General features: G+C 37.4%; 1 protein-coding gene across 1 annotated transcript in view; it reads right to left on the bottom strand.

Moving 5' to 3' along the window:
* Positions 1 to 19,574, bottom strand: part of vopp1b (VOPP1 WW domain binding protein b) — a 64,356-nt gene that overhangs the window by 20,538 nt on the left and 24,244 nt on the right. Inside the window, exon 4 of the mRNA XM_083549485.1 lies at positions 8,491 to 8,568. Coding sequence (XP_083405611.1) covers positions 8,491 to 8,568 — 78 coding nt within the window. The remainder of the gene's footprint in view (positions 1 to 8,490; positions 8,569 to 19,574) is intronic.

Raw genomic sequence — 19,574 nt, 5'->3', positions numbered from 1 at the left:
ACTATTACAAAAGGTGTAAACATTCACAGATTTTCAGATTTTACAAAGACAACCAGATACATGCTCTTCATGAATAGGAGAAGGGGAAAACCCAACCAGCAGTCAGCAAAGCTTTAAGTTAACATCAAGTTCATCACGCTCTGGATTCTGCAAGATGAAGTACTGCTTACACCGGTAACTTAAAGGCAAGAGTTAAATACAGAGTCACGACACTGCCAAGTTAAGACCGAAAAGAAAGTTAAGCACAAACAAATTCAAGTTAAGGTGCTTAAAATAGACTAATTCTTGATATTTGCTTAAAAGAGACTCTTTAAGTGGTCAGTGTCATTTTAAAGAAGTGCTGGTGGTATGTGCTTGCTCATTTAAACATTTAATCATTACAAAACAAGCATTAAGCTTATATAAGAAGATTTTTGTTTAATTGAGCTGTTGAAAATATCCGAGTTTAGTACAATTCATATTGTACACCTAAAATAGACAGTGCTTCAGAGATATATAGAAAATGGCAGAAGGTGGCCAGTCTGCTATGCATAGCAAAGAAAATGTAACAGAGATTATGCAATCAAAACAGCAACTACAATCCCAGGAATGTGTAGAGACACATGAATCAATAGCTGTTGATGATACAACAGAACCGGAGCCACGAAGAAGTCAAAGAACCCACAAATTTACTGAGAAGGGTAAAGACATTTACCCATTACACAAATTACACGATAAAAAGTTGGCTAAAAATCGCTTTCAAGGCTCTCATGAAAAATGGAAAGCTCTGGCTAGAGATGCTAGACAAAAACTGATGGGGCGTCCCTCTAATGGAATGCTGCAAGCTCTTATAAGCAGGTTAAGTTCAGCTTCAAAGGCTTTAAATGTTGTTTATGAAGATGTGAGTCCTGATACTGATACTCATTGCAGAATAGACACTTGTGGTGCCGTCAGTAAGATGATAGTTGAGTCTGCATGAAGTCGTTTGGGTGAGGTAATAGAGGGTCAAGATCCTTTCATTCAAGAAGGATGCCTCCTAATCAAGTCATGGACATTCCAGGTCTTCTTTAAACAGCTCAAGTTTCAGCTTCAGGGGTTCCAGTTTGTCGTCTGTTAAGAAACAAGAAGCTGCTGCAGAAATTGCTTCAACTGAAGCAACTTTAACAATATTTTACAACAACAAGAACATGAAATAGAGGAACTCCAAAGACTTGAGGCTTAAGAGAAAAGGAGAATAGCAGAACAAGAAGCAGAATCTTATACACTTCGACTAGAAAGAAAAGACCACCCCTGTGTGACTGTGTGTAAAGTTTGAAGCTAAAAATGCCTCCAGATAGAAGGCATTGGAATACAGGCCCAGAAAGCTAAAGCGTTTGGAGATGCTTAAGAAATTATGTGATGCTGCAAACACAAAACACACAAAACTGTGACATTATCACATAAAGAAGATAGTACTGCAGACCTTGTTAGGATGTTAGCAGAATCTATCAGTCTTCCTATACCAGCACCTGAAACATTATATGGAGATTTACTCAGATTTAGTGATTGGAAAATCTCTTTTCAAACTTTGATTGACAGAAAGAACATACCAGTAAGTGAGAAGATTTACTACTTATGAAAGTATGTTGAAGGACCAGCTAAGAAAGCAATTGAAGGTTACTTCCTATTGGGCACAGAGTCAGCTTATTAAGCAGCATGGGCTATTCTAGAGGAAAGGTATGGAAATCTGTTGGTCATTGCCAAAGCTTTTAGGGACAAGCTTAATTCATGTCCCAAGATAGGTCCCAAGAACAGCGTTAAGCTGAGGAAATTTACTGATTTCCTCAGAGGCTGTAAAGCAGCAATGGCTAAAATTAAAAGCCTTCAAGTCATGAATGACTAGAACAAAAAAACAGAAGATTCTTTCCAAACTTTCTGATTGGTTAGCCCCGAGGTGGAGTTTCTTGCGAGAGAATCTAAGATCGCTTGCAACCCAATGACATCCCTTCATGCTCTAAAGTGTAGTGAGGTTGGGAAAGGAAACATAGAAAGGAATAAAGGCACTAGAGCAAAGGTGTTAGCTGTTCAGTCCAGTGAGGAAACAGATTCAAAGTGCGCTTTCTGTGAAAAACCAGGGCATGCTATTCACAAATGTCAGAAATTTACAGAGGAAATTGTAGCTGAACGAATTAAGTTTGTATAAATGAGTAAGTTATGTTTTATCTGTTAGAAGCCCGGCCATCGCTCGAAGAACTTTAAAGAAAGAAGTATATGTGACACTCGAAGAACTGTAAAGAAAGAAGTAAATGTGAGACATGTCAGAAGAAGCACCCAACATGTCTACATGAAGACCGTACGAAAAAGTTTTTACAATCAGAACAATCAAAAGAGAAGTCACAGGAAAGAAATCAAGGGCTGACAAGAAATAATAAGACCATAGGTGAGGCAACATCCAATCAAGTTGTACGGGATGTGAGCAATACTCATACCTCCACAACTGTATCAGTATGGGTCTCAACCACCAATGAACCAAACCATGATGTTCTTGTTTTTGCAATTCTTGAGAGCGACACTACCTTCATCCTTGAAGAGATAGATCAAGCTCTTGACACAACAAAGGAGGCTGTGCAACTGAAAGTCCTAACCATGGTATCCAAAAGCCCAGTTGTCAGAAGTAAACTGGCTTACAATTTAGAGGATTTTATTCAGGCAAGAAAATCTAATTCAAGAGAATTTATCCCTGCGAATAGAAATCACATTCCTACACCCAAAACTGCAAGCTTGGCCACATCTAAGACACATAGCTGAAAAAACTGCCCCCAACAAGTTTGTAATATTGGCCTTCTAATTGGCTATAATTGTCCTCAAGCTTGGCTTCCCAGAGAAATTGTATCTGGTAAAGAAAATCAGCCTTTTGCTCAAAGGCCAGATCTAGGCTGGAGTATTGTTGGCGGTGGTAAGTCCTGTGTAGGCTATGGTGATGCAATTGGAGTGAGTCATCGCATCATAGTGAAACAAGTGATGCTGAGTCTGCCATCTTCCTTCAATCTTGCAAATGAAGTTAAGAATATCTGCAGAACACAAATCAAGGAAATAGTCACTCCACCAAATGTCATCAAAGTGCTTGAGTCTGACTTTAATGAGAAAGCATCAGAGCATAATCATGTTTCTCAAGATCTGCGTTTTTCGTCAAAATTGAGAACAAACATCATACTCAAGGAGAATGGTCATTATGAAATGACATTGTCTTTCAAGGAAGATAGACCAAAGCTGCTCAAAAATGAGAAATGTTCCTTGCACCGTCTCAGATGCTTGGAGAAAAGCCTAAAAAGAGATGAGGAATACTATAAGGACTATGTAGCCTTTATGGATAAGATAGTTGCTTGGTATATCGGGTTTATCATACTCAAAAGCCTGACAAAATCCGGGTAGTCTTTGACTGCTCATCGAAGTTCCAAAGTACATCCCTTAATGAGCATCTGTTTATTGGTCGAGTCTTAACCAACACCCTTATAGGTGTTCTCTGTCAGTTTCTTAAGGGTCCAGTGGGAAAAGGTAGATCTATTATCCCAGACACAGGTCTATAGAATGAGGGTACATTTGTTTGGTGCAGCCTCATCTGGATGTGCCAACTATGGACTCAAACACCTCGCTGCTCAGGGTCTTCCCAAGTCTTCTGTCTTCCCAAGTCTTCTGTCTTCTCAAGTCTCCTGGTACCTCCTGTCTTCCTGAGTTTCCCTGTATGTTGGCTTCTCCTGACTTTTCCTGTCTTCTGAGTTTTCCCCATGTCTCCTGTCTTCCAGAGTCTCCTGGCTTTTCCTGTTCTCCCGAGTTTTCCTAAGTCACCGGTCATCTTGAGTCTCCTGGTACCTCCTGTCTTCCCGAGTTTCCTTGTTCTGTTTTGACATTACTTAAATTTGGATTAGTCTTGTTTTATTACTTTGTATTGACAACCCACCCTGCCTGTGTTCATTTTTGGTTCTCTTTTTTAGAGCTGGTTTGTTCGAACTTATTATTTTTATTAAAAGAAATCATGCCATAGCACATCTCGAGTGTGTCTCTGCAGTTTGGTTCTAACGCCTCCTAATGGCAGACTGCTAGAGTGTCTGCCACTCGCTTCAGCGAGACAGGGTTGACAAGTGTCTCATCAGTGGGTGAAGCTATTCAGCTAATTAAGGAGGTAAGAAAACTCTGCAGAACAGGGAGACTCTGTGTGCACAAATTCTGTCGAACAGCCAAGAAGTGATAGCATCAATTCCCCAGGAAGAATGTGCAGAGAGTTCTATGGTTCATAACTTGGCTTCCGGTGAGCTTTACATGGGCAGAACACTTGGTGTGAATTGGTGTGTCCCATCTGACAGTTTCCAGGTTCCAAGTATCTGTTAAGGAACAACCACTTACTGGAAGAGAAGTCCTGTCCACAGTGGCTTCCGTGTATGACCCACTTAGAATTGCAGTGCCTGTCATCCTTCTTGGTAAGCAAATACTATCAAGGATTTTCAGCATTATGAGCTTCATCATTTCTCTAACGCTAGTGCTTCAGGTTATGGAGAATGCCCATATCTCAGAGTCATCTACACATCAGGTAAGGTTCACTGTTCCTTAGTTATGGGCAAAGCCAGAGTCGCTTCTACTATGATTACCACCATACCGAGGCTGGAGTTGTCAGCAGCTGTAGTGGTTGTATAAATAAGTGACTTGCTGAGGAAGGAATTCGAGTTAGACAGCCTAGACGAGTACTTCTGGACAGACTCAAAGGTTGTCCTTGGGTAAATTATTAATGATGCCAAAAGATTTTACATCTTTGTGGCCAATCACAATCAGCCGATTAAACAAAGTACTGACACTAAGCAATGGAGATATGACCTCTGAAGAGAACCCGGCTGATTACGCATCCAGCGGCCTTACAGAAGAAGAGCTCATATCCTAAAATTGTTTTACAGGACCACAGTTCCTGTGGACAAATGAACTGCCCAGAGATGTTGAGGGGGAGATATTTATGTTGATGACCCAGAGCTTCGAAAGGCACAGGCTCATAATACCCATACAAATGAAGAAAGATCATTACTTGATTGGCTCAACAAGTTTTCTGAATGAACAAGAGCTGTGAAAGCTATTGCGAGACTTAAGAGACATGCCAAGGAAGCCAAAGGTCTCAATCCAAGAATCAATAAAGCTTCAAGCATTTAAGAGAGAAGGGAGGCAGAATTCACCATTATAAAAATTATTCAACAATCAGCCCTTTGTGATATGATCACAACATCAGACATCAGACGGAGATTAAATCTAACAGCAAATTGCATCAGCTAAATTCCCTCTTAGATGAGCATGATATCCTGAGGGTGGGAGGTCGGCTAACACATGCAGCATTACACCTGCATGTGAGACATCCTGCAATTCTCCCAAAGGACAGTCAAATATCGACCCTACTCATCAAACATTATCCTGTGCGTCACAAGGGAGAGGGATGACTATGAACGAATTGCATTCAAATGGTATCTGGATTTTGGGATGCAGCAAGATGATTTCCTCACACATCTACAAATGTGAAGGAAATATAGACGACCCACTGAAGAGCAGAGGATGGTAGATCTTCCACAGGAAGGTATGGAGACCACTCCTCCTTTCACAAACTGTGGAATGGACTGCTTTGGTCCGTTTTATATCAAGGAAGGAAGAAAGGAGCTAAAGCATTATGGGCTTCTATTTTCTTGTATGTGCTCAAGAGCGTGCATGTAGAAATGTGGCTGATTTTTCCACTGACTCATTCTTTAATGCGTTATGTACTTTCATAGCCATACGTGGACATGTGTGTCAACCAGGGCACAAATTTTTTTGCGAATTTGCTAATTTGCTGAAGCACTGAAGGAAATTAATCCAGAATGCCTAAAGAAGTTTGGCTGTAAGTTTATCATGAATACCTGTCAGTCACACTGGGGGCATTTGGAAAAGGCAAATTCGGACAATAAGAAATGCCTTGACGACCATTTTGGATCAGTCAGCTCAAAGGCTGGATAGTGCTTCTCTAAGAACATTTCTCTATGAGGTTATGTCTATTATAAATAGCCGACCATTAACAACAAAACATCTAAATGATGCACGTGGTCCACAACCTCTTATGCCTTACCACATATTGACTATAAAGTCCAGTAATTTTACCACCACTTGGAGAGTTCATTAACAAAGGTATTTATATAAGATAAGATGGCACAAAGTGCAATTTTTGTCTAATGTAGTCTGGACACCATGAAAAAAAGAATATCTTCTAAACCTAAAGGCAGTAATGGCACAAATGCCATAGAAATGCTAAGGTCAATGACATTGTCATTCTGAAAGAAGACACAACTCCACGCAGTCAATAGAAGTTAGTGAAGGTGACAGAAGTGCACGCTGCCACAGATGGCTGTGTCAAAACAGTAAAGTTATTCATCAGTGATTCGACACTGGATAGAAAAGAAAACGTGTTACAAACCCAACTTACCTTGAAAGGCCTATCCTGAAAATTGTTACCCTGATTGAAGCCGATTAAGAATTCCTACCATTCCTTGGGTTAGTTTATAATATTTGGTTAAAAGTTGTGTTGCTAAGTCACAAAATAACTGACAAAGTAACTGACCGAGAAGACAGTTTGTATTTCTGGTTTATTTAATTAATTTGAAAGTGTTTTGTTGAGGACCTTTAGTTTGAAAACTGCTTAGTAAAGTGCTGGTTTAAGAAGAGACTTCTATTATGAGAAAGCATGGCAAGCTTAAGTAAGTTCTCATGTTAATTTTACTCATCAATCGTTAAAAAGGACATCCAATGCAAGTTAAGTTTTTCCTTTGGTAAGAAGCATCCAATGAAGTAAGTTCCTCATTTGTATTGTGTGTGATTGTCGTAGATTGTGTTGCGGTGTGGAGAGAGAATGTCTGTACGAATACTAAACGAACTTAATTGTGTTTAAAATGTTTACAAAGACAACATTTAATTATGTAATGTATTTGTTTTTATATTTTTTGTTTTTACTTTATTTTTGTGTATTTAGCTCTCACGGCATCTTGAGTTGGTTGCTTCTGAACCAGTCAATAAATCGCCAGCGATCAGAGAATTCTTGTGCTCTTAGACTTACAGAAGTGCTAGCTCATAGAAAACTATCTTAGTAATAACTAGCATTTTTAAAAGTACAAATACTATCTGTCTAAAAAGCTCTATTGGGAAGGTAATATATAAAAGAGATCACTTAAATAACATACTAATGAAACACTTCAGGAAGAGAGGTCTTAAGACATTGGTTAAAGGTTGGCAATGACTCAGCTGTACAGACATCTTGCAAAAAAATTCATTGCTGCACCTATGTGCCAGAACAGAGCTTTCCATCTACCCTGAGAGATGGTGGGACCAGTCAAGCAGTGATAGGGGATCAGAAGTACCCTAAGGCACTATAATAACACTCCTGCATGTTCCTGAGCCGAACATATTGCTATGTTCGGCTCAGGAACATAGCAATATTTAAACAAATTGATAAGTAACTTTTTATTTAATTAATTGTTTAAGCCTTTGGGGGAAGCTGTTTACAAAAAGAATAGTCAATGCTGTAGAAGAAGACTATATGTAAGTAAATTCCCTCTCCCTAACTTTTCCCCTCATCAGATTGCTGTAGTAAAAAAAAAAAAATAGTGAAGTGTTTTTGTTTAATACTTGCAAATTTTTTGCCCAACAATTTGCTGTTATGACCATTTTTCCCCAGGAGTATAAGAGTAAAAGGTTTACATTTACGGCATTTGGAAGATGCCCTTATACAGAGCGACTTACAACTGGGCTGTTTGGTGGTAAAATGGCAGCTTGTTGGTGCTGAGATTTTAACTTTTGATCTTCCAATTTAAAGTCCATGCCTTAATTACTGGGCTACAACCTCCCACACCCTGTAAATGGCTTTGTGGCTTAATAGATAAGGCATAAGATTGTGGTCTTGAGGGATACTGGGAAAAAGAGTAATGTTTTACTCAAAAATACTTCATATGCTGTACAACTTAATCAATCAGTATTATGGCTGGGTTTGTTTGTCATATTACACACAGCAATCACATTCTGGCATACATTACATAATCATAAATAAAAACGTTCATAACAAATTCAGCAACAGCAATCAAGCTAACCTAAACATTTGTATATCCTCATTCTGATTTAAGACTTCAGACCAAAAGCACCAATGTATGATGTACGCGTTTAACCTTTCTGTTACTGCACAGATTTTTCTGAAGTATAAAATAAAAATAAAAAATAACAAGAGGAAGTGTGAGATGTAGGAGATTAATAGCTTTGAGTCTATCTTTCGGTCCACACACAGCAGGTGACATACAGCTCTATAAGGCAGAGTATTGATCTGCGACGGCAGGAGGCAGAGCTGTTTACTTTACTGCATGAAGCCTGGGTATTCTACAGGTACTGTTAATGATTTAACACACTACGTGTAGCAAAATACATACCAGGGGCCTGTTATGCTTGTTTAAAACCTCTTGTATTTGAATGGCATTATAAAAAAATTATTCTTACCAGAAATACCAGAGCCGCTGGATGGACAGAGCACGCACGCAGCAGCGAGTCCCACAACAGTCCTCGTACGAACGGCATCTGTCCATAGAAGAAGATCGATTTAGTTGGGGTAATATACACAAATGCACATGTAGACAATGTGGGAAAAGTGAACAAAGACAGCAGCATGTATTAAAGGTGATTTTGTGTCAAAAATCATTATATGAATTGTGATGTGGTTCTGTGAAACAAAAATGGGTTTTGAGTTTTTCTTTCTAAAATACAAATAGACAGATTCACTTTAACAGATAAAAAAAATTTTTATTTATAAATTTGTCTCTATAAGTTTATACCAGTAAGTCTATCCCTCATGCACAAGCCTGTGGAGATTGTGGTGAGGAGAAAAACTCACAAAGATTGTATGAGGGAGAAATGTTAAGAGAAACCAGACTCAAAATAAAACCAATTTTCTTCTGAGTGACAGTGAATATTCATTCATTATAATTCCTTCCAGATGTTATCAACCCTTCACAGATGGACACTTAAACGTAAAACTGTTAATTAAAGTCCAATGCCATCTTCACTGTTGCTAAGTGGAACCTTCCAAAGTAGTCTCAGCTATCTTTTGGCCATTCAAGCGGAACAATCCTCAGCAGCATTTAGTAGCTTCCAAATTGTGATCAATCCATACAGAAGTAAGGCATCAGGCTGGATCAGGAAGGTATAAATGCACACCTTAATTGTTAAATTTTGTAAAGCTGCTTTGAGACAATGTCTGTTGTGAAAAGTGCTATAGAAATAAACTTGACTTGAAGATATGAAAAGCAAATGGGGACTGGTATTTGTCTAAAACTTAAACTACCGTAATTTCCGGACTATAAAGCGCACCCTTGTATAAGCCGCTAACTAATGAACTTTACACAGGCTTTACCGAAAGACAGTGTCTGTTACACGGTGTAACGGGTGAAATATGTTGTGGCTCCTTTAAGAGCAGAGCGGCATTCTGGGAACAGCACGTCACTGCATTCTCCCGGTATTACTGCGTGTGTGTGCGTGTGAGACTGAGGATTATGTGCTCATTATTTTCTGATGCTCATTTCTAAGTTTCTTTGACTATCCCGTAACGCTGTTGCCAAGAAAAATAAAAAAAGCACGAGTTTTGGAAACCTGTCTGTGCTTATAAGATTTCATTTGCAACTGGAGTTAGCGAGCTTCACCCAGACTCAACGCGTTACAACGGCTTGTATCTAAACAGTAGCCGACCAAGAAAGTCATTGTTCACTGTCTTCCTCCTTCCTTTCACAACTATTTCTCTCGGGAGTTTATCTTTTGGCATCGTCGTGCATTTAAAAATCAACACCGGTGAAAGTTTTTCTCCCGATGCCGTGCAGCTCAGAACACAGGTAAAGTGCGTTTTTTTGTTTTCGTTCGGAAATTTCATTGGTCTAATGTTATGTCGCTCAGTTTTTTGGCTTGCAGTTTGTGAAACCGGGAAAACCCAGGAAAAATCCATAAAGCAGCCGCTTCGTTGTTTAAGCCGCGAGGTTCAAAACGTGGGGAAAAAAAAGTAGCGGCTTATAGTCCGAAATATACGGTAAGTGTGATTGTTAAGTGACTGAGTGTGATTACATAGTGAAAACATTGTGCCTCACTGTATGTTAATAGTCACATAAGCCAAACCGAACATTTTCTGCAACAATAAAAGTCCAAAAATGCTAGAAGTGGTATATTTTCATTCACTTTTATGCCAATAACAGCCTGATGCCTTACTTCTGTATGGATTGATCACAAGTTGGAAACCACTAAATGCTGCTGAGGATTGTTCCACTTGAATGGCCAAAAGACAGCTGAGACTACATTGGAAGGTTCCACCTAGCAACAGTGAAGATGGCATTGGACTGTAATTAACAGTTTTACGATCAAGTGTCCATCTGTAAAGGGTTGATAAGTCCAGAAATGCTAGAAGTGGTAGCTATTTTCATTCACTTTCATGCCAATAACATATATAGCACTGAAATGAAAAGCCTGTAGCCACACTGATGTTCTGTGGGTAAGACTGCATTAAAGTCTTTATCACTCATTCATCTTAAAGCATATCATTCGATAAATACTACAGTGGAGGTCAAAGGGTTTGCAAGCATACAGCAGAATCTGCAGAATTTAGGAACAAATAAGAGGAATCATAAAATTAGCTTTTTTTTATTTACCACTGTTCTGAATAAGCTATTTCACATAGCAGATTCTTACCCGTAGTTAAAAAAAAAATCATAATAACTGAATTTACACAAATAACCTATTTGTTTGATTCCTAATTGTTATTTGAAGAATCGATGACCATTTTTATGTTTTGTGACAGATGCTCATGGATCTGTTCCTTGTCCAGATTTTAAACCAATAACATATTCGGTACTTTAACAGCACCATCAAAGTTCACAATGTAGGTACAAATGACACAAAAGGTGAAGTAAGTGTGGATTAAGTGTGGAGATCTAAACTGTCTGCAGATGATCGTGCACACTAAGCAGGTTACTTAGAGAAATTACTATTTTAAAATTATTTTAAGTGTCCTGTTACCCATGCTGGTTGTGTAGCGTAACGTAAAACAAAAGGTGCAAATAAAACTAATTTAAAAGCCAAATTTTATTCTCTAAAAAAATAATACTTGTCTTAAAACAGTCATAACCCCATAAGCATGACCTTAATTTTCTGTCAGGTGATGCATTAGGTCATAGCTTATGGCTAGGTGCTGACACACCAATCCGTCCTGGGAAGATTTCATTTATTAATGAATGACAAATTTGTATTATTTTATCTTCTTATAATTATAATTACATGGCTTAATTTTCTAACTTCAACTGATAAATCAGATTAGAGATTATTCAACAATGAAATCTGGAACCTGTTAACTGTGACTCTTCTTGTAATGTCTAGATTTGCTAATACTGTCCTAATGTGTTAGGAGACAAAAAGTGAAGCCAACCTTTCTCACAGTTGAGTAAACCTATTTGAAACCAGAGACTATCCAATCAGGATCTGCCAGAAGAGGCCGGGGTCCATTCTCCTCCCCAGAGTTACACAGTAATGTAGGGCTACACCCTGGGTATCCATGGAAATGTCCTAAAACTCAGAGCAGCCCAGATAAAGGAGCTGAATCTCTGGTATCCATATACTGTATGCTGCTTTTTAGAATCATAGTCTTTTTAGCTAGTGGCATATTGTCTGACAGAATATCCCCTGCTGATTCTCTCTATTTGTGTCTTTTTTGCATGCTCAACTAGAGAATTATCCGGGGATACGAATTTCATTTTCATGTTTTTTTTCTTCCCAATAATTGCTCGTCTTCAAAAATTCAAAGACAAATTTGTTAGAAAACAAATTGCACTTCTCTGTTCAAACCGAAGTGGGAGTAATCAATGCAGGGCTCTGTTGTTGTTTCTGTTTCTCTGTAGTCTAAAAAGAGACACCCAATAGCTGGACCTGAGTCGCAGTGCTTATACAATCTCATTTCTGTGGTGACTGTGCACCTGGAGCCTTGCCATCTCCCCATGTGTTTAACTGTAGATCTTTAGCCAGCTCCGGCTAGCAGGCTCTCTCGTTCAGGAAATATTCAATTATAAATAAAGAAATGTGCTTGTACATGCTCGTGCTTTCTGGTTTAAAGGATTTGAAGAAGGATGCTCTGCGGGATTAATAAATCAGCATGTTCATATCAGGAATTATAAAAAAGGCCAACATTAAATCAGCACGTGCTGAGATCCAGGAGGTTGATGCTGGGATTGTATATCTGTCACACTAGAGCACATGAGGACACTCTATTTCCATTTAACCACAAAGCTCTATCTGAGTATTTAAAGCTTCAGTGACTAGACAAGGAAAACACTGCTGTCTAATCAAGTGGCAGGACACACAATTCTTCCTGGTCCAGTTGAGAGACAAAAAACAGCTGATACTTACAGACAGCTGAAAACAAATCCGGATGCATCTGGAATATTTGATATATATAAAAACTATACAGGTGCATCTTAATATATTAGAATATCATTAAAAAGTTGATTTATTTTAGTAATTCAATAAAAAAAGTGAAACTCGTATATTATATAGATTCATCACACACAAACTGATGTATTTTAAGTGTTTATTTCTTTTAATTTTGATGATGTTGGCTTACAGCTAATGAAAACCCAAAATCTTAGAAAATTTGAATATTACTTAAGACTTAAAATGTTGGACTACTAAAAAGTATGAACATGTACAGAACTCAATAGTCGGGGCTCCATTTACACGAATTACTGCAGCAATGTGGAGTGGCATGGAGACGATCGGTCTGTGACGCTGCTGACATGTTGTGGAAGTCCAGGTTGCTCTGAAAGCGGCCTTCAGATCTTCTACGTTGTTGGGTCTGGTGTCTCATATCTTCCTCTTTACAATACCCCATAAATTCTCCACGGGGTTTAGGTCGGGAGAGTTTGCTGGCCAATCAAGCACAAGGATATCATGGTCCTTAAACTTTTGGCAGTGTGGGCAGGTGCCAAGTACTGTTGGAAAATGAAATCAGCATCTCCATAAAGCTGGTCAGCAGAAAGAAGCATGAAGTGCTCTAAAACATCCTGGTAGACGGCTGTGTTGTCCTTGGACTTGATAAAACAAAGTGGACCAACACCAGCAGATGACATGAATTCCCAAACCACCACTGACTGTGCAAACTTTACACTGGACCTCAAGCACCTTGGATTCTGTGCCTCTCCCCTCTTCTTCCAGATTCTGGGACCTTGATTTTCAAATAAAATGCAAAATTTTCTTTCATCGAAAAATAGGACTTTGGACCACTAAGCAACAGTCCAGTCCTTTTTGTCCTTTGACACCTCTGACATTGTCTCTGGTTCAGGAGTGGCTTGACACAAGGAATGAGTCAGTTGTAGACCATGAATACGTCTGTGCGTGGTGGCTCTTGAATCACTGACTCCAGCTGAAGTCTCAGTGAATCTCACCAAAATTCTTGAATGGGCTTCATTACACCTTTTTCTACAACATTTTTTCTTTCCATTCAACTTTCCATTAATGTGCATGCACAATACAGCACAAAGGAAATGTTTCACAAACTCTTACCATCACCTGTGGTCATGTGAAAAATCTGTATGAGTTGACATAATAGTGATTTCACCCAAAAGATTGTAACTTTTTGATTGAAACTTTTTGTATTAAATTACTAAAATAAATCAACGTTTTAATGATATTCTATTTTATTAAGATGCACCTGTATATATTTTATTAATTATAAAATAACTAGTATTGGAAAAAAAAGTTGAAAACTTATCCTGGGCGCATACATGATCATGCATTTATTTAAGAATGATATTACTTATTCTCTGACATATATTTATTACTGATTATTAAACAGGAAGTCTATAAAAATGATTTGAGGCACAAATATTTTTTTTAACTGCAAGATAGTAGGTTTTTGGGGAAAGTGTACATTGATTAACAACACATGCAATTGTGCAACTCTTTAGTGCCAATGGAAGAATTATTTCTCCAACTGGAAGTATAGTGTATAGAGTCAGATTACTTCATATAGGTCAACGGAGTAACTTAAGATTAACCCGGCTGCCACCAGATCTGATCCAATTACATTTAAAGCCAAACAGCACTTTCCAACAAGACATGGACAACAGGTGATAACACAGAACACCGAAGCATAACATGTACAACATGAAGAAATGTTCACAGGTCAAAGAGCAAACAACCTTATTATTCATTTAAATAATCCACTGTAAGTTACCTTCAGTATGAAACACTTCATTCTCTGGGCTTGAATGCACTATGCCCGATTCACACAAGAATGCCTTGGGTGCAGTCAGTGTTCTAATTCATCTCAATGGTGTTTAGTAGGGTTAAGGTATAGGTACTCTATAGCAGGTCACTCAAGATCTTCCACTCCACCCCATGTAAATCATATCGTCATAGAGCTGGCTTTGTGCACAGGGGCATTGTCATGCTGGGAGAGATTTGGGTCTTCGAAAAATCTTTTGTTACACACATCCAAAGACATTCTATACACATTCATGCCTTTCGACTTTGTGGTAACAGTTTGGAGGAGATTCACACACAGCTGGAAAATACAGGTGTCTCAATACTTTTGTAATTATAGGGTGTCTGTCATCACATCTGCCTGCAAACACAAGTAAAAGATAGAAAAAGATCCATATTTAAATGTAAACTTTAAATTTAGAATACAGCTCAGTACAGAAGCTCATCATCTTTCACAAAAGCATGATAAAATGCCATGTCTTATTACACTGTTCATCACAGGCTACTGGAAGTCCCCAAAAAAGACCATTTATCACCTTCTTAAATGTATCTTTTTCCACTGTGCACTGTAAAACATTTATGAAGATTCTCAAAGCAAAAGCCTAAAAATGCACAAACTATGCAAAATACGCCAAGGAATAATGGTCATATTGTAAGTTTGCTGCTTCACTGGTTGTATGGAGACTGAATTTATGTGATAATTTAATAAACAATTTTACTAATTAAGTGTTTAAAGAAAACTGGGGAATAAAAGTTTCCTTTTTTTTTTTTTTTTTTTTTCAGTTTTACATTTAAAATGAATCAAATAAAATTCGATTTACATTTAGACTTTTTTTTTTTTCTCAGACACCCTTATCCAGAATGTGTTTTCAGAATGTGGAGACAAGAAACCAATGTTTTCAATTTGATGTCTGCTACTACAGAAAAGCAGTGCAGGGAGTGGAGCAATGAACTGGTGTGAGAGAACTTCGACTGTTAAAAACAAGTCATCCAGATGCATTCTGAACAGCTGGAAAGGTCGACCGGCGTTTAGACAGACCTGTCAGTAGTGAGGTGAAGTAGTCCAGTCTCAAAATGATAAGGCTGTGTACAAGCACCTGAAAGACCTGTTTGGATAGGAATAGACAAATCTTTCGTATAACTCCTTCATAACAGAAGTTCTGTTTTGCTGGAATTAAGTTTCCGATGAGATGCCGACCATGGCATAGATCTACATACCAGATTTTTTATTCATCTCTTTATCCATTACTGATCAGGTTAGCAATTCAGCTACACGGCATAACAGTGAGGCTACTGTATAATTTTCGGAGGGGATTTTTTTTAGCTTTATTGGCAGCCGAGCCACAACTGAAACGCAACAGTGGAACACAACAGTGAAAGTCACAGAGTAAAATCTATTTTTAAGGGAGACAGGAAACAGCAAAACATTTTACTGTCCATCAGAAAGATGCAGAATATTGAGGGAGCTTTTATGTGTGAAAATGTGTCAGTGAAAACCGTCTCCTTTTTGTTCCACCCCATGTTGAAAGTAGTGCCCTGCAAAGGCAGTTTCACACAAAACAAAGTAAGTAAATAAAATAAATAATAAATAGGAAGGTCTTGGGAAAAAAAAAAAAAAAGGCTACCATAAGTAATACTTGACGATATTGGACCGCTTAATGGGTCTAAGAGGGAAGGTATTAGTGGCATTGTGAGAGCGAGACCTGGAGTGCCTCTTTACCTAAGTGGAAGACTGTTAGAGCAACACAAGTGAAAACAGACTCAGACCAAACATTTAGCATGAAAAGAAACTGGCCTGATATCCTAAGACTTAACTAAACATACTTTAATTCTCCACAGGAGTTGCATTAATTAATAAGCATTGTTATAAATGGGGTACACCTTCCCCGTTCTTTGAAAATTAAAACTTAGCAATACAAGGCTTTATTTTTATTTTCAGATTATTTGGTGTCCAAATAAAAAAAAAAAATTAAAAATATTTTTCAGACCACGTTGCTGACACATAGATGTAATGCATCTTTGGTGACTGAGACACATATATAGTATACAGCTGCAGTTCCTCCATCATCCTTTATTTCTCTAGAATGTCTTTGAAGGAGAAATGAAAATAAAATATTTAGCTAAGACCTGAAGTTGTTGTTGCTTGAATGAGTCATATCCTCAAGCAGCAAGGTTGTATGTTTTGGCTGATTCGGAACTGGCTGATGCAAACTTTGCACTCACAATCTAAGCGATCGGGTGTTAATGCAGTGTGTACTGTGTGTATTTAACTGTGACATTGAGAATTGAGAGCTCATGTGATTTCTCTGTCTACACTGTGGACAAAAAAAATTATTTTGGAAGAGGAAGCTCCACTTTTCCCACCCAGTTGAATGTACTCCAGCTAAAGAGGGAAAATGTTAGAAATGCTAAATGTTACACTTTTGTATAAAATGACTAATTTCTAAGTGAAAAATGGTAGAGAATTTCAAACTTCTAAAACATTTGTTGCATTGACTCGAGCCTGCAGCAATAATACCCAGAGGTAGCTCTCTATGGAGTGAAATAGAGTGGAATGAAGTCAAATGCCTTTGTTTATGTGAAACTCTTTTAGAAAGAAATGGCACGAATTATATTTTTCATGGTCGTCTTAGTTTTTAGTTTCATTTTGATAAAATAACTGTGCAGTTATCTTAATAACGTATATGCAGACAATTGGAGATGTGAGTCTTCAGTTAATTGGACTAGTGTAATGGCTTGATCTTTGACTAATGTTTCACTAAATTGGACTAATTTCCTAACTAAAACGAATTTAAACAATCTACATAGCAAAATTTTTTAATTGCAAGTTATGTGTGGTGTTAAAAAGGGTTTTCATATTAGACCTTTTTAAACTTAAATGTGATATAATAGGCAACAAAATTCAAGTGACAAAAATATAAACGATGAACAAAAAATGCAAAATAGTAAACATACCATATACTGGTTGCAGAAGCATGTGCTAACTTTTATAATAGGATATGTAAATGTGATAGTGATTATCAAACACTTCCAACAAGTCCAGATAAAGCTGTTTTTGTAAGATTTTCTTGGTTTTATCTGATGATCTCACCATCTGTTACAACAGTGATGAAGACGTTTCACAAAGAGCTTATAAAGAATGTGCATAATCTCATTGTTGAAAGGCTCCATTCAAAAGAGCTACTGTATCATCAACACACTGGGTCCATTGTGGACACTTTATCAAGAATAGGGTGTCCTTCAAAATTGGCAAAAAGACTAAAATTATTATAAAAAAAAGCTATGAGACCTATGGCAACATTGCAAGAAAGACTTATCAGAAAAGTTATCAACACCACCCACATCACTTGGTGGCATTACATTATGGTAGCATGAAACAGCGAAGGGCTGTTTGTGTTCAGCTGAGAATGGAGCTCTAGCTAATAGCTATGTATCTATTTTGTCACAAACCCTGCAAGTCTCTGTTAGACAGCTGTCCAACTCAACAAAGGGTTGGCTTGAGAAGAAGATGGTCAATGTTTTGAAATAGATGAGAGAGACAAGAAATCTTTCCATCATTTGATAGATCTGCTTTCTTACAGGGAGCAAAATATGCTTTAAGTTAAATGCAGTAAGGGGTTTGCACACATGTTCTTCCAGGTTTTGTTTAGTATTGTAAGCCTTGAATTTATATTTTAATTGAATTGTTTTGACTTGAATTTTGTTGGTTGATTTTAAGAGGGAAAAAATGTCATTATTCATCACAAAATACGTTATTTACAACACATTTTAAAGGGGAAAATCTCATAAATATTATATCTACTTATATCTTATATCTGTCTCAGATTTGTATATTTGGACATTTGGATACCGAGATAAAATCCTAAAAAATGCTTTAAACTGTGGATACTACAGTATGGCACATGACCACATTTAGCTTGACTTAGCTTTTAGACTCCTTCAAAATGATGTTTGATATCAAAATGACAAATCTGTTTCTGAATCTAAATGTAAATGTTCTGAGCTATGCACTGATACCAAGTTCAAGACTTTATTTAAACTTATTAAAACTGATTATATTTTATGAGAAAGTACTTCTTGATTAAACATTTACTAGCTCAACATTAGATAAAATAAGAGGTCACAAATGCAGGTGCATATCTGCCTTTAGGTGTGTGTGTGTGTGTGTGTGTGTGTGTGTGTGTGTGTGTGTGTGTGTGTGTGTGTGTGTGTGTGTGTTTGTAAAAGTCTGTCCAAATCATTCTTATTAAACCACAGATAAAGCTTGTTAATGCATTGTTAGTTAACAAGAGCCAAGATGATCATGATTCATGGATTTTAGCCTCTAGTTTAATATTGCAACTAGCTGTCACTGTTTAAAAAAAAAAAAAAAAAAAAAAAAAAAAAAAAAAAAAAAAACTTGATCTGTATTTGTATTACTGTGAAATATTCTGCTCTTTTTGTTGCCATGCATGTGGACATAAATTATATTCTTTACTAGTCTGAGAGTAATTTAGTTGTTTAATTTCGCACTAAAGGCTACGTAAAAATTGAGACAATGGATTAAAAAAAATTTGACAAATGTGAAAAGTTTCACACTATTTAATTTCAACTGTGACCGTGAATTAAAATATAGTTGGAGTGCATTAAAAAAAAGTACAGTTAGAGCTAGTTTTTTCTGGTTCTAGCTATAAAAAGACAAATGATTGAATGCCGTCCTGTGTGTCTGACACCATGGTAATTTTCTGGAGGATCCCTGCTTCCACCAAGGAGACTGAAGAGGATAATTACCCACTGATAATAACCTTTCCATAAAATGTCTCTAATTGAGGAGACCAATTACTGGCACACTTTCAGAGACAATAGCTGCCTTTTTAAAAAGCAAAGTGGAATCTGATATTTACTTGGCTCAGTCAGGTGTAATGGATCTCTGCCTGAAGAATCACACTCCTACAGTTATTTGCGAGATTGTTTCCAAAAAACGCACACCACCTGCTTCTGAGCTGCGAAATTAGAAAAGGATACCATCATTAATATCTGTTATTACAAGCAATATGAAGCATTTTGTGGTCTGCTTCAAGGAGGTATAAAGAAAATTATATTTTATTAAAATAACCCATTTGTATGAAATTAGGTTAAAACATTTCTAAAAGGTTTAAATTGAGAATTGCAACTCTTTTTTTTGGGGGGGGGGGGGGGGGGGTAAAAACTAAGAAAACTGATGAATCCAAATTAAGTGTTTCTAATTCTAAAAGGGGAAAAAATAAACGTTGGTTTGATTTGTCCTTTGGCAAAATACCAGTGATTGTATATATACT

Source organism: Silurus aristotelis (assembly GCF_946808225.1).
Source record: "Silurus aristotelis genome assembly, chromosome: 1".
Classification (NCBI taxonomy): Eukaryota; Metazoa; Chordata; class Actinopteri; order Siluriformes; family Siluridae; genus Silurus; species Silurus aristotelis.
The sequence above is the reverse complement of the archived record's forward strand: the minus strand, read 5'-3'. Positions and strand labels throughout refer to the sequence as shown.